The sequence below is a fragment of the Pyrgilauda ruficollis genome, unplaced genomic scaffold (genome assembly GCF_017590135.1).
Source record: "Pyrgilauda ruficollis isolate IOZ18807 unplaced genomic scaffold, ASM1759013v1 scaffold3, whole genome shotgun sequence".
Taxonomy (NCBI): Eukaryota; Metazoa; Chordata; class Aves; order Passeriformes; family Passeridae; genus Pyrgilauda; species Pyrgilauda ruficollis.
In genome coordinates, this window is record NW_024524377.1 from 23,688,231 (window position 1) to 23,701,662 (window position 13,432).

At 35.3% G+C, this 13,432-nt stretch overlaps 1 protein-coding gene across 1 annotated transcript in view; it reads left to right on the top strand.

The window, feature by feature from the left end:
* Nucleotides 1–13,432, top strand: part of ADAM23 (ADAM metallopeptidase domain 23) — a 59,320-nt gene that overhangs the window by 26,260 nt on the left and 19,628 nt on the right. The window contains exons 9-15 of the mRNA XM_041473494.1: nt 798–863; nt 3,756–3,827; nt 6,198–6,364; nt 8,288–8,372; nt 9,148–9,238; nt 10,838–10,886; nt 12,433–12,532. Coding sequence (XP_041329428.1) covers nt 798–863; nt 3,756–3,827; nt 6,198–6,364; nt 8,288–8,372; nt 9,148–9,238; nt 10,838–10,886; nt 12,433–12,532 — 630 coding nt within the window. The remainder of the gene's footprint in view (nt 1–797; nt 864–3,755; nt 3,828–6,197; nt 6,365–8,287; nt 8,373–9,147; nt 9,239–10,837; nt 10,887–12,432; nt 12,533–13,432) is intronic.

The following is a 13,432-nucleotide window of genomic DNA, read 5'->3' on the forward strand; positions in this document are numbered from 1 at the left end:
GAATACAGGGTTTATGAAACGAGTGTTTTTTAGAAGCTTAATATTGTCCCATAATAGAGTTACCAAATGAGAAAACAAGACTTTGCTTCAAAAATAGAAAATTTGGAAGAAAGGTGATAAACTTTCTAAAGTCACAGCAATGTTATGCATCAATTAAATCGAAATTTAGTAGTGGAAATTACTTTAGAATTTTAATTTTTTTGTCTGCTTGAGAATAAAGAATAATTTTGAATGAACTCTTGCTACTTTATAGATACCTGTTTTTATTGTCACTTGGCTCATTAAGTAGCATGATTAAATCAAAAGTCCAAATGAGGACACCCAAAACTGGGTTACTGGGAGAACCTAAGTGGGCAGTCCTCATGATCTTCACATGCATATATATCAGTTAGGGGAATAATTGAGTTAAATGAGATTTTTCTGAATTTCTTCACTGAGTTGCATAATTCACACCATATTTTTGAGGGTGCTTATGTTTTTAGTAACTTCCTTCCTCATTAAATCTGTGGTGAATAGTACATAATGTAAGGAGGAGGAAAGCAGTGGTGGTGTCTGCACTGAAGCAAAAAGAGTAGACCCTGAACTTTCCTAGTGATGTGGCTCAGATTCTGAGCCAGTGTTTAAGTTACTGGAGCTATGATTCTTTACCCTACTTGCATTTGTCACCCAGTTGTTTACTGCTTTGCATACCCTAAACAATAGATATTTTATATGTATGTATAACAAAATCAGCTGTAGATATTTTTGAAAATAACTACATCTTCATGATTTCTCAAAGAATTTCTTTAATTCATCAGTTATCTCGTGGTGTCTTTGAAGAAATGAAATATCTGGAGCTCATGATAGTCAATGACCATAAAATGGTAAGTATATCAATTCAGTGGTAGTCTGCCTTTTGGTGACAGTTTGTAGGCTGATGTACAGCCTACAAATTGTCACCCTTTTCTGGGCCCAGGATTTTATTTATCAGCAGCTATTAACATTTGTACTGTAAGACACGCTGTAGGCCATAATACCTAATGAAACTTAATGTTACCTAAGAATTTCTGGGGCAATTATATATTCAAAATGAATCTGGAACACTTTGGTTTCATATGGATAAAGTAATATGCTCATCACTAACAAAGTAAAACAATAAAACATTTTTGTCCAGAACAAACACACTAAATGTTCTAAAATTACATCCTATCTTTGAAGTTATATAGAAAGAGGTCAGAATTTGTTACTTTTAGTTTTACTGGTTAAAATTTAAATGCAGCAAAACATGTAGACAAAACTCTGATTGTTCTTCATGACTATTCCATACTTATAAACAGGAGTGATAATGGAGTGCAAAGTAAGTTGTTTGTTTGATTCAGAAAGTGTTTGTCATTAAAAAAAAAAACAAACAAAATGCACGGGGGGATGAAAGCCAAATTTTTTCCTCTTTTTGTCTTGAGAGATAACTGGAAAAAGTCAGACTAAGTGATATTTGTTGTAAGCACGACTTCTTTTTTTTTCAAATCAAATTTTGCTGATTCAATAGTTTTTACTTATTTTATTTGGAAGTAAAGAGCTTTTTATGTCTCTCACCCTGCTGCAAGTTTCCCAGTGCTTTATGGAGTTATGGGTTCTGTTGTCAACACTAAAGGATGATATTTAAGAGCAAGAAATTGAAGATATCAGAACAGGTTGCAGTAATTAATACTTGTTCCAGTGCTGAATAGACACATAATGTACCCTCCCCTCACCTGTCTAATAAATCATAGAAGTAGTCTGGGCAAACATAGCCTATATTTTATCTGTGTTAATTTAGCACTGTGGAGGGAATTTGAATGGGTGGGAAAAGTAGGACAGAAATTTCTTGAGCTGTTTTCATTTGTAAAGCCACCTGGTAGGAAACTACTCTTAAGAGTGCTCAGGTGTTTGTTATTTAGCAGTAGGGCACAGTAACTGAAGTTATGGCCATTTTGTCTATGCTTGGTGTTCCTTATGAAGAAAAAATATTCCTATGTCTGTCTTGTTCCCCTGGCCTCTTGTATTGCAGACGTGCTTGAAGGTGTTCACTACACTTATTACAGACACTGTTGTCTCCTCTAAAGCTTTATTTGTTAGAACTTACAGCACAAGATTTTTTGCTTCATAGTTATCAGTGACTTAGAAGCAGATAGTAGTGCTTTTCAAAGAATAAAGTTGACATACTTAGGGAAGTGTTCACAGTTAGGAGTCACAGCTTGCCAGTCCAGGAGCTCACTAAATAGGTTTTCAAGGTTTTCTACTTACCAGGAGAGGGCATGTTTCCCCTGCACAAAAAGTCTTCATCGGAACAAGTATCTTAAACCTCCTTGATCATTGTGTTAAATCATTAATACTGTGTATTTTCACAACATTTCCTTTCCTCTGTCAATAAAGATATCTCAACACATTAAATTAGGTTGTTGTGTTTTTTACTGGTTTAGATTAATTTCTTTTAAAATCTGTGTTTAACCACATTAAGTTTATATTATTGTTGATTTTAGCATTTTAATTTTTTCATGAAAACCAAGAACATTTTCCAAAAGAACATTTTCCAAAGCATATTATTTTACCTTTCCACTTCTGGAAAGGTTTGGGATTGGCTCAAAACAAAAAGCCAAAGCTACCCTTTCCCCCTTTGCCATTGTCCTTGCTCTCTGGGGAGCAGTCCATGGTATAATGCTCCTCTCAGTGTGCACCCTAGGCACCTACTAGCACTGGACCTGAGAGCAGCAACTCAGTTAGTCAGAGAAGACTCCCTTCTTCCAAGGCCTCTTTTTAAGTACTGTGTTTCATAGAGAGAATAACTTACACATTCATGGAACACTGTGAGGCAATGAGACTTGTTGCTTTTAACCAGCAGTGGAAATTAGTAAGTTTTTTGATAAATCCTTTTTTCTCCTGTTCTAAGCAATTTCATGTTCATTTTCTGTGAAATTTTGAAGACTTCTTTTTCCTATCTGCAAATCATACTGTGTAATGTAATCTTGGTTTATAATTTTACAGTTTCTTGAAAGTTATAAGGATTCGTGTTCAGATACCATAGCTGCATCCTTAAAAAATTTGACTTGGAACAGAAGGGGCTTATGAGGCAGGATGAGGAAAGACATGAAACCATTGCAATGACATGCACAGACATTGTGAAGCAGAATTTGTAATACAGCTCATCTAGGTCTATTAAAAAAAAAGTGAAGTTAGGATTTAAGAAATTCAGCTTAACTGTTTTCATGTTCATACATATATTTACTTCTACCATGCACTCCCTCTCCCATTTTGCCTTTTCCTATGACTACTGCTACATGTCACAAAAGTATTTGTGCTGTGGTAGAAAAGGAGGGCTTTGCAAAGAGCTGTGCACAGGATAAGTGGTAAATGCTTCATCTTCTTGTCTTACAATTAAAGTGATGGAATGTGGCTACTACAGTCTGATATTTAACTCATCAGGTTAAGTAATATTAATGGGTAAAGCATCCTCTCAATTTTGAGCTCATGTTTATGTTCATGTTTACCTGTAATTTTGTCTCAAACATTTGAACTCTGATTCTAAACATAGTATTTTTTGTGGTTAAATGCCCCTTTTACAGTTGGGAAAGGCTGCATAACATACATGGCTTCCTTTATCTTCCAGGGATTCTTGAATATGAGATATAAGCTGTGATCTGAAAGGTGTTTAGAGTTTTCCCATACTCTTTCTTAAAATATTAATTTTACTTTCATGCTGTAAAAATAAAGAATTAGTAATCTATTTTCTCTTCTTTTAGTTCAAAAGGCACCGTTCTTCAACTGCATACACAAACAATTTTGCAAAGTCTGTGGTAAACCTTGTAGATGCCGTAAGTATCAAGATTTCTTCTGAAAACTGATTCACTGGCTTCTACTTTAGCACTGTATTAAAAATGATATCATTTTCAGATACCAAATTTCAATTACACTTTAAAGTGCACTTCTAAAGTTCCTCTGCAGAAGAATAGCCTGGGGTGAATGTTTAAGAAACTACCAGATTATCTGTGGCATTTTTCTTAAAGCTTGTGACTGAGTTTGCCTTTGGCAGGGGTGATTTCATTATCTGTCACCAATTAAGAATGAGATTTAATCAAATTTATATTTGTATTTAACTGCAAGTGATTGAAACTGCAACTATAGCTCACAAGGGATACATATATCTATTGGAAGAAAAAGTGAGTGTGAGTAAAATAATCTGCTTTATAAATCTCTATTTATAGCTTAAAAACAGAAAAAAATGCCACTGTACTACATTATAAATGGGTGGAACTGACACAGATACCATAATTGTATCTGTGTTAAATTTAAAACAATTTTGCATACAGCATATAAACTAAAAGTAATATTTGTGGTAAAATTAATTTGGTGGGTTTTTTTCCTCTTTTTGATACACATGGTCACACACCTTTCAGAGCTCTGTGTATAGTGAAAACAGGTAGATTTTCTAGTAGGGATGAATACAAAGGCTACCAAATGCTGACTCTGAGTCCCTTTTCCATGTGACATTATTGATACCAGTGGAACTGTGTGATATGATTCAGTGCAAAACATTGTCAACAGTTTGACTCGGAGGAAACAGTGCAGTATTTGTTCTTACATATAAAGTGTACTGGACGTATATTGAAACTTTAGGTGAATATACTTATAATATATGGAATACCTGAAGTGTTTTGGAATATTTTTCTGTAATGATCTGAAAATGCCAACAGCCTAAAGAAAAATTTCTATAGCAGATAAAAATGTAAATATGTGTAATATTTCTCCAATTCATATTGGACATACCCAAAGAAAAGGTGGCATCTTTATTTTTTTCCTCATCTGATAATTATTTTTTCTCTTTTTTCTGCATTTTAAGAAAAGTTATTTAATGCATCTTTTCTTTCTCTACTACGTCTGTTTTTTTCCATTTTTATCTACGTGTATGCAGAAACACAAGCTTCATTCTTGTGTAGAATTCAGTCCCTTCATAGAGAACTTTCAAAATGACATCTTAATGGTTTTTTATTTAAATAAAGCATGAAAAAGAGCAGGATTTCTGCCTTGTTATTCCCTTGTGTCCATAGGGTGTGGGCTGTATTCCTTACTGATTTATTGTTGGGAAAAGGATAATGGCTTTCAGAGGTCTTCAGGTTCTTTGCCTCCTCTTCCATTCTTTTGTTTTTGTTTGCTTCAGGAAATAGAGTTTTCCTCTCACAAGCAGAAGTAGAGTCTTTATTGATCCACCCCTTTGTCACTTCAGGCAGTTTAATTTCATTGGGTTTGCTCATGTTGTAAACCATTTTCTGTGGATGCTCTCAGCCTGTCTCCCTGAGACTGAAGCATGCTAATACTCTCTTCAAAGGTCTTGGACAAAGCTGAGCTTATCTGGTTCCTATCTCTTGTTTTTATATTTCCCTTTTTTATCTAAGCTGAGTATTATACATTGACTTTTTAATAAGGATAATGCTGTCCTGATACAAAACTGGGTTTCTGGTCAGGGTGAATAAGGAATGCATCTTTTGTAGATCTATGAGTTCTGCATAAACTTGACATATTTTGAACTGAACCTAAAGACAGCAGTAGTTTTATGTCAGAATAAAGTATCATGCCCAATGTTAAAATGTGTATTTTAAAACTGTTTTGTTATTATTAATGCCTGATTGTTGTTTCCTTGTCTATTGCTGCAGTAACATTAAAATTTATAGAAAAATGAATATTTTTCCTTAATTCCACTCAGGCAATGTGAGAATTAAGTGATCCTACTATATAAATGGAAATCCAGCATTGATTAAAATTTGGATTTATTGGAAAACTGAGAAATTAAATAATTCCTACTTTAAAATTGTCTTTTGCTGCTCTTTGAGATACAGTTCTTTTCCTTGAGATCACCCAGTGTACCTTTACAATTCTACTTTCCTGATTTTTGCGCAAGTTTTCTGCAAAATTCAGTGGCAAAGTTATTTGCCATGATAATTTTTAAAAAAATTGAGTGGCTCGAAAAAAAAAGCAACTAGGGTTGGTTTTTTTTTCCCTTCTAAAACATAAAATTTAAGTGGATCAGAATATCAGCTTTTAGGAAATGCAAGGCATTGCCAGCTAACTATTTCCCCATGTTTTCCTCCTGCTTTATCCCTCTTGTCCTTCCGCTTTACTCTTACTGGCTAGCTGTGCATGTTTGACCCAGTGTTCTACTCCTGTGCCTGTCCTGTCTCTGCCCTCAGATATACAAGGAGCAGCTGAACACCAGGGTGGTTCTGGTTGCTGTGGAGACTTGGACAGACAGAGACCGCATTAACATTCACCCTGACCCTCTGCAGATGCTCCACGATTTCTCCAAGTACCGGCAGCACTACATCAAGCAGCACGCCGATGCTGTGCACCTGCTCTCGTATGTATCCTTAGAATGTTAGTTCCTCTCTGCTGCTTTTCTCTACTTGTCTCTTCTTTCTTACTTTTTTTTGCTTGGTATTCTCTGTATCAATCAACATCTGCCTTCCTTAGGAAGCTTAATCTATATTTAACACCTTTTTTTATAGGTGTAGTATATACCATGGTCATGTCGATAGTTATCTGTAATGATATTTGAATGTCTTTGCAACCTGGAGACAGTGTCACATGTGAAGTGTCTTTAGATGAGCCCTTAAGGACATTTAGCTTTGCTAATCATGTGTGTAATGTGCTGCTTTTCCAGTTATGATCAGGAGAGGGCAGAGCTGACAGGATTATGTATTGCCACAAGAGTGTTCCAGTTAGTAAATTTATTCACACATGTGGCTGCAGTGATGATTTGTTAATGGAAGGTCTTCTCCTTTAGAGCTGTAATGAATTGTTCTGAAAGACAATGCATTTTGAAGGGAAATTCCACTTGCATCACTAGGCACGACTTCAGCCTGGAGCAAGGATTATTTTACTTCGTGGCATTGTAAGCAAAGAGGAGGAAATGTGTGTTCCCCTGTGCAGCATAGGGAAAGATCTTAAGCTGTCTCCCAGCAGCATGACGTACTGTGAGGATGGAGTAACCAATGTCTTCCATGGTGAATATAATTTCTCCAGTAGTTCATCTTCTGCAGAAGAAGATAAAAACAGGAGATGAAGAATTTCCTCCAGGTTTCCTTAATACAGGCATCACAATGCAATGCTGATTTTGTTCTTCATAATACAGGCACAGTGCTGCTGACATGCACTCTTAGTGACTTTCATGCATGCTTTGTGTCACCTGCTGAAGAGTTTGCCAGCAACAGGCTCTTCTCATGGTGAAAGGTATCAAATCCAACCTCAAATACCAGAAGTTCCATTTAAACGTAGGGCAAAAAACCCCTTTCACTGTGAAGTTGTTCAGATGCTGGAACAGGCTGCACAGAGAGACTATGGAGTGCCCATGCTTGGATATGTTCCAAAGCTAGTGGAATGTGGCATGCTCCAGCTGAGCCTCTTTGGAGCTGGGGAAGAGATGAACTAGAACATTTCCAAAAGTGCCTGCAATCCTGTCTGTTGTAAAGTCCCTGGCTGTAAATGTTTAGTTAAGCTGCAGCCTGAATGTTCTGATGGCTGTTGGAATGTTCCGAAAAATAAATACATACCTGTATGGGGTAACCTGTCATTTAAAAAAAACCCATCAGTTTTCAAAGGCTAGGTCATTCATACAACATGCAGGATCACTGTAAGTTGTTTGTAGGCTGTGTAGATTTATTGTTATGACCATGAAGTTAAAATAGGTGTAATTCATAGTAATTTGTAGGCATTTTATTGAATAATTTAGATCTTCCAGATTACATTACTTAACTAAATTATTTGGGGCTTATTAGCAATTAATGAAAGGAGGCAAGGTTAAAGAGCAGTATTAAATTATTTTCCCATTAGGTGTCTTTCTCAGTCTTTTCATTTGGATTTAAAACTTAAATTGGTTTGGATTCAGATAATAATTTTTAAAGTTCTCAGTAGTGGTACATTTCAGAATAGAATTCCTTCATGACAAATCATAAATTGGAATATATCGTGAACTTTTTAAAGAATTGTTACCACTGTATTGTCTTAGGAGTCTGGCACTCAAGATTTCTGTCCTTGGTTTGTTTGTGGGTTAAGACTGATTCTGACTCTACAAGAGAAAAATAGTATTTATGTCAAAGCTTATAGAAAACCATCTCTCCCAGTGCTGGTATTCTGTCTGTAAACTTGCAGTTGCTTTTTATGCTAGAAATAGATGTATGTGCATGAAATCTATCATAGTATGTGTGAGAGTATGCTCTTTCAATAAGCTCCTGGTGCCCAATGTCAATGTGTTATAGTTTCTTCATTTTTATTTGTTTGTAAGGAATGTGACATTTCATTACAAAAGGAGCAGCTTAAGTTACTTTGGAGGTGTTTGCTCTGTGGCCAGAGGAGTAGGAGTGAATGAGGTAATTTTTTTTTCATGACTAAAGTGAAATAAAGTAGAATGAATCTCTACATTATATTCTCAAGAGTTCATATGTTTCAGTATTCAGGGCTTTAAAGATAATATACATATTAAAAAGTTAGGATTCTCACAGCCAGCCTTCTTGATTATCGTCAAACCACTGCTCAGAGTGCCTTTCTTTTTAGAGAGTATTTCTCCTGTCTGCATTATTCTCTTAAAAAGAACTTGAATTGGCTTTTATTGTATTTAATAGGAATTTAGACCCAAAAATCTCAGACAGGAGTATTTGAAACACAGCACTGAATATCTGTGTTTTACCATTGTAAGACACTTGATCTTCTGAGGTACCAATGGCATGTAATTCTTCCTGAAATTTTTTGACATTGAAATTATAAAACAAATTGTCCCTGTGTATTGATTTTTTACTGCTATTGTTTGGGTTTTTTCCTCAGTGCAGTGTTAAATTGATAATGAAATTCTTCTGTTTTTACATGGGTTAAATCCTATTATTACAAAACTGTATTGCATATATAGCAAATAAATTTCTTTCTTTAGATTAACAGTGGGGAGAGATTGCCTGAGATTAGGAGAGGAATATTTTATCTGTTACATACTTTATTGAGTTTATTTTCTTTATATGCACACAGAATTGTGATTGACTGCACTGAATTATTGAAGTAGTAGGTATGTGGTAGGGCAGAATGAGCCAGTGTAGTGTTCATTGCAATAACTAATGGGTTTTTGTTTTTTATAATTGTGCTTCTCTTGGAATGCAGTACGGCCTCCCTTTGCCCATGGCACAGGAACTAGCACAGAGTCTTGCTCAGAATCTTGGAATACAATGGGAGCCAGCTGCCAGGAAGCCGAGTATGTACATGGAGTCTTTTGTCTTCCTTAGCTACATACAAACACTTCTTTTATTGTGTTTGAAAGAAATGCCAAAATTGCTGTAACTATAGAACAGGAATTGCTGCTTTTGGAAATGTATGTAGTGAAATTTCAGCCTCACCAAAATAAGAGCCTCCAGTCTAGTGACATTTTGCATGACCTCAGTGATGTCCTGTGTTGAGGTTAGATTCATAACCAATATTCAAAGGTATATTGATAAAAGCACCATTAATTCATTTAATTTAGAACTCATTTTCTATCATCATGAAATCTGTGAATGCAATAGAACAATTGCTGACTTCTTGAAATGCAAAAATACCTGATTTACAACTAAAGAAATGGTAAGGAGTTGTAACCTAGTCCAGTGTGACATTTGCTCAACTCGTTATCTTGCTGCTTCACAGTCAGACCAGATTTGTGTTACCTTAACAGCTGTAGTGTTGGTACAAAAACTGCTGCAAACCCTTTTTCAGGGCTAAAGAAAATTGCTTGGTTTTCACTTGCATTGTGTAAGGAGTTTGGCTACCTGCTCTCTTTGTTTCCTCTTAAAAAATGTGAATGATAATGTTGACTTTACTGTGGAATCACTTCAAAAATCTGCGAATTGGGAAACCATGCTTAGGAATATTGTTTTGTAAAGCATTGCTTTTGAATTGTGTAAACTAGCAAATTGCTAAACTATTTTCTATATAATTGTTTTACAGGTAAAACAGAGTTCAAACAATTTGGAACTCAGAATATTTTTTAACTGAAAAATAGAGGTTTTTGATATGATAGCTTAGTGTCCTTATTTGGATGCCCTTTATAGGGAAAGACTAAAGAAAGACCTGGGGAGAGTAGAAATAGCCACAAAAATGATCTTTGGATATTTTCCACGGAGAAACTGGATTTCCAGTAGTAACTACAGTGCATCTACCTTTGGTAGATAATTTTATGGGCAGTTTGCAGCTTCTGTTTTACCAACCATAATGTGCTGATCTTTTGTTTTTATGTTATGAGTTTGGTCACTGTTGACTTACGTGCTATAGCTGTAAGTAAACTGTAAATCCATTTTCATTCAACTACTTTTTCGAATGAATGTTTGATTGGCTGATTGACATATTACTGTTAATAATTTTATGCCAAATGGAAAAAGGCTGGCCTGTCCAGTAACAATCCTCTTTCAGGATATTCTGTATTTTTAGGGAGGAGAAAATTTAAACATTTAAACAAAAGGTGTTAGTTTAACATTTAAAATCATCAATATTATGTGTGCTGCAGACAGCCTTGTGCTGCCTATTTTGAGAGCACGGAGGGAAGAACCTTGCCAACTATTTTTAGCTTTGTGTAGTGCCTGAAATTTTGTTGAGTCTGCAGAACCTGCAGATATGGTAATCTGAAAGTATTGTATTTATTGAAGGTATTAGTATGTCTTCAAGTGGGCTGGTTTCCTTTTTGGGGCTAGAGTTTGTACAGCCAAGCAACCATCAAAATCTGTGTATAATTAGTCAAGCTCCATTTTTGTAGTACTTTATATTTATTGTAAGCATATTTATAACTTCTCTCCTTTTCTGTTGTATTTTGGTCTTGTCTGAGAAGAGTGTGACTGCACTGAATCCTGGGGTGGTTGCATCATGGAGGAAACAGGGTATGTCATAAATATCAGTAATTGAGGGCTCTGGAATGAGTTCATAGTTTACATTATGGCAGAAATTCTTATGCATTCAGTTTTATCCATGTGTTTTAGCGCTAATAAACGAAAAACTAGAAACAGTTGGAACTCAGTCCTTGGGTAAATAAATGGTCAGTGAAGTCTGAAGGGGAGACACATCTATATGGGAGGAACTTCATTGCCCTCCACCCTCACACACTGCCAAAGATTCTTTTCTCTATACTGTAAGTAATTGATTAGAAGAGAATAACTTCTGAAATATAGGGGTTTGAGTCTTACAAATCACTTCCTGTCAGTATCTTGCTCATTGTGGAAGCTTGATTGCAAAAATCATAGAGAAAATTAGTTACAAATAAGACTGAAGGAGCTTAGTTCTTCAGTAGAGTTACTTGTGGCTTCCCTGCAGACTTGTAATTGCCAGCCACTGTAGGAGTGCAGCAGAAAATCATTCCATAAGTTTGCTTCTGGAATCCGAGGTAAAGCATTGATCAGAATAGATACTGCATTCCTTCATATGGTGAACTGATCAAAGTATTGATCTTGGATGGAAATATCAGAAGAAGAGGCTGTGGAATAAGCCTCTTCTGTAAAAAAGGTTAACAGTAAACAAAAAAAAAATCCAGGAGCAGAGGATGGTCATGTAGAAGCTGATAAAGGATTGACTAATGAAATGAGTGAATAATTAGCTGCACTTTAAAGCCTTCTCACTTAACTCCATCAGTATCAGGAGACATTTTTTCTGTATGGAATAATTCAGTGGGGAAATAGCTCAGTGGCAGTGAGCTGTTAGGAAAGGAATGGCGAACCTCCTTATGGCATGGTTACCCCAACTTTTATAGTGTGAATAGATCTCATTTCCAGATCTCAAAACATGACTAATAAACATATCAGACAATTTCTGAGCGAGAAATTACTACTAAAGGGTTGTAGTGTGCTTTTATACTTTGTAATACTTTGTAATAGTTTTGATTGTACATTTTTAATAGTCTGGGAAAAAGATTGCATTGAGGAAATATGAGAGAAATCTGTAACATTATGCAAAAATAATTACTCTTTCTTCTAGTATAAGAATTAGGGAGACATGAAAAGAGATTAGCAAATATGACAGACGAAAATGGGATGAAATTGTTCTTCTACCAGTCTGTATTAAGCTGTGAAACTTCTTGTAGCATCTTGTAGGTGTTAAAAAAAACCTGAGAGGATACTGGATTATGCATACAATAGAAAGGGTGAATAGCAGCTACTATGATAATGTGGGTTTACCTTATTAAGAAGTTTAAAACCTACAGTTTCATATACTGTACATAAAGAAGAAATATAAAAAAGGCAAAACATTTTAAAATTTTTCTTTTGTTCTGATTTTGTGATTTGAGAATGAGACTGAGCTGTCATACTGTTGCATACAGTGGTTGTAAGAAACTGGGATTTACAGTATTTAAAAAAAAGTTGTGACCCCTTTGCCCCTTTCCAGTAGCTGATGGTGTTTCAAGGCATTTACTCACCTAATTCTTTGCCATTTTAGGGTATACCATTCCAGGAAATTCTCCAAATGCAGCATTGCAGAATACAAAGAATTTTTACTTCGTGGGGGAGGTGCCTGCCTTTTTAACAGGCCAACAAAGGTAATAAATAAGTTGGTAGTCAGGACATCTGCTACACTATTGCTATTTGTAATGAAAATGTAATGATTTTACTGACATCATCTGTTCTCAAATTTATTCCGATATCTGTGTGGGTATTTTCTTGAGGTTGTAATTAGCTGTTCAGCCCCTTAGCATTTTAAAATAATATTGAGAGGAATGCAACTTGATTTCCATAATTCTTCATACTCAAATAATGATAAATGTCACATTCAGCATAAATGCACTTCTTATTAAGCTGGAAGTAGTGCAAAATAAATCCAGAAGTGTACACTCCACCTATACTCAATTCTTGGACTTTCTGTCTGAGGTTGTTAAAAAGAATGCCAGATACCACATTGGGAAATAGAAATCCATAGCTGATTTCATATAGACAGTAGTAACTTTTGGTTGTTCTCAACATTAGCTTAATTTCATTTCAAATATACGTCTAGCAAACTATAATTCATAGATGTTTCCTTCTACCATTGCTTTTTTGCCTAAAACCTCACCAAGGTCATAATTTTTTCTAAGACAATGTTAGCCTGACATCTCTGTATAGCTGAGCAGTATAAAAATATTCCATGTGGCTCTTTTTGCCAAGTAAGAGCAATCCAAAGCATTAATATTCTATTTAATCATAGTGTCAAACTGCTGTCCTTGTAGAATTTAATACCACATGAGGCTATTAGGCTGTTCTGTTTACTATGCTATACCCTTTGGTGGACCATCACCTTGCACAATTAACTAAAAAAAAATTTTGCTTGTTCAAGTGAATCTTTTGAATCTTTTCCCAGGGTAGCAATCTTTGCTTATGGAGTAAGAATGCAAGAATTCTTACACAAATGAATAAGTAGGGAAATAGAAAAGCACAGCTTCAGTTTTGCAAAGTAATGTGAAGTT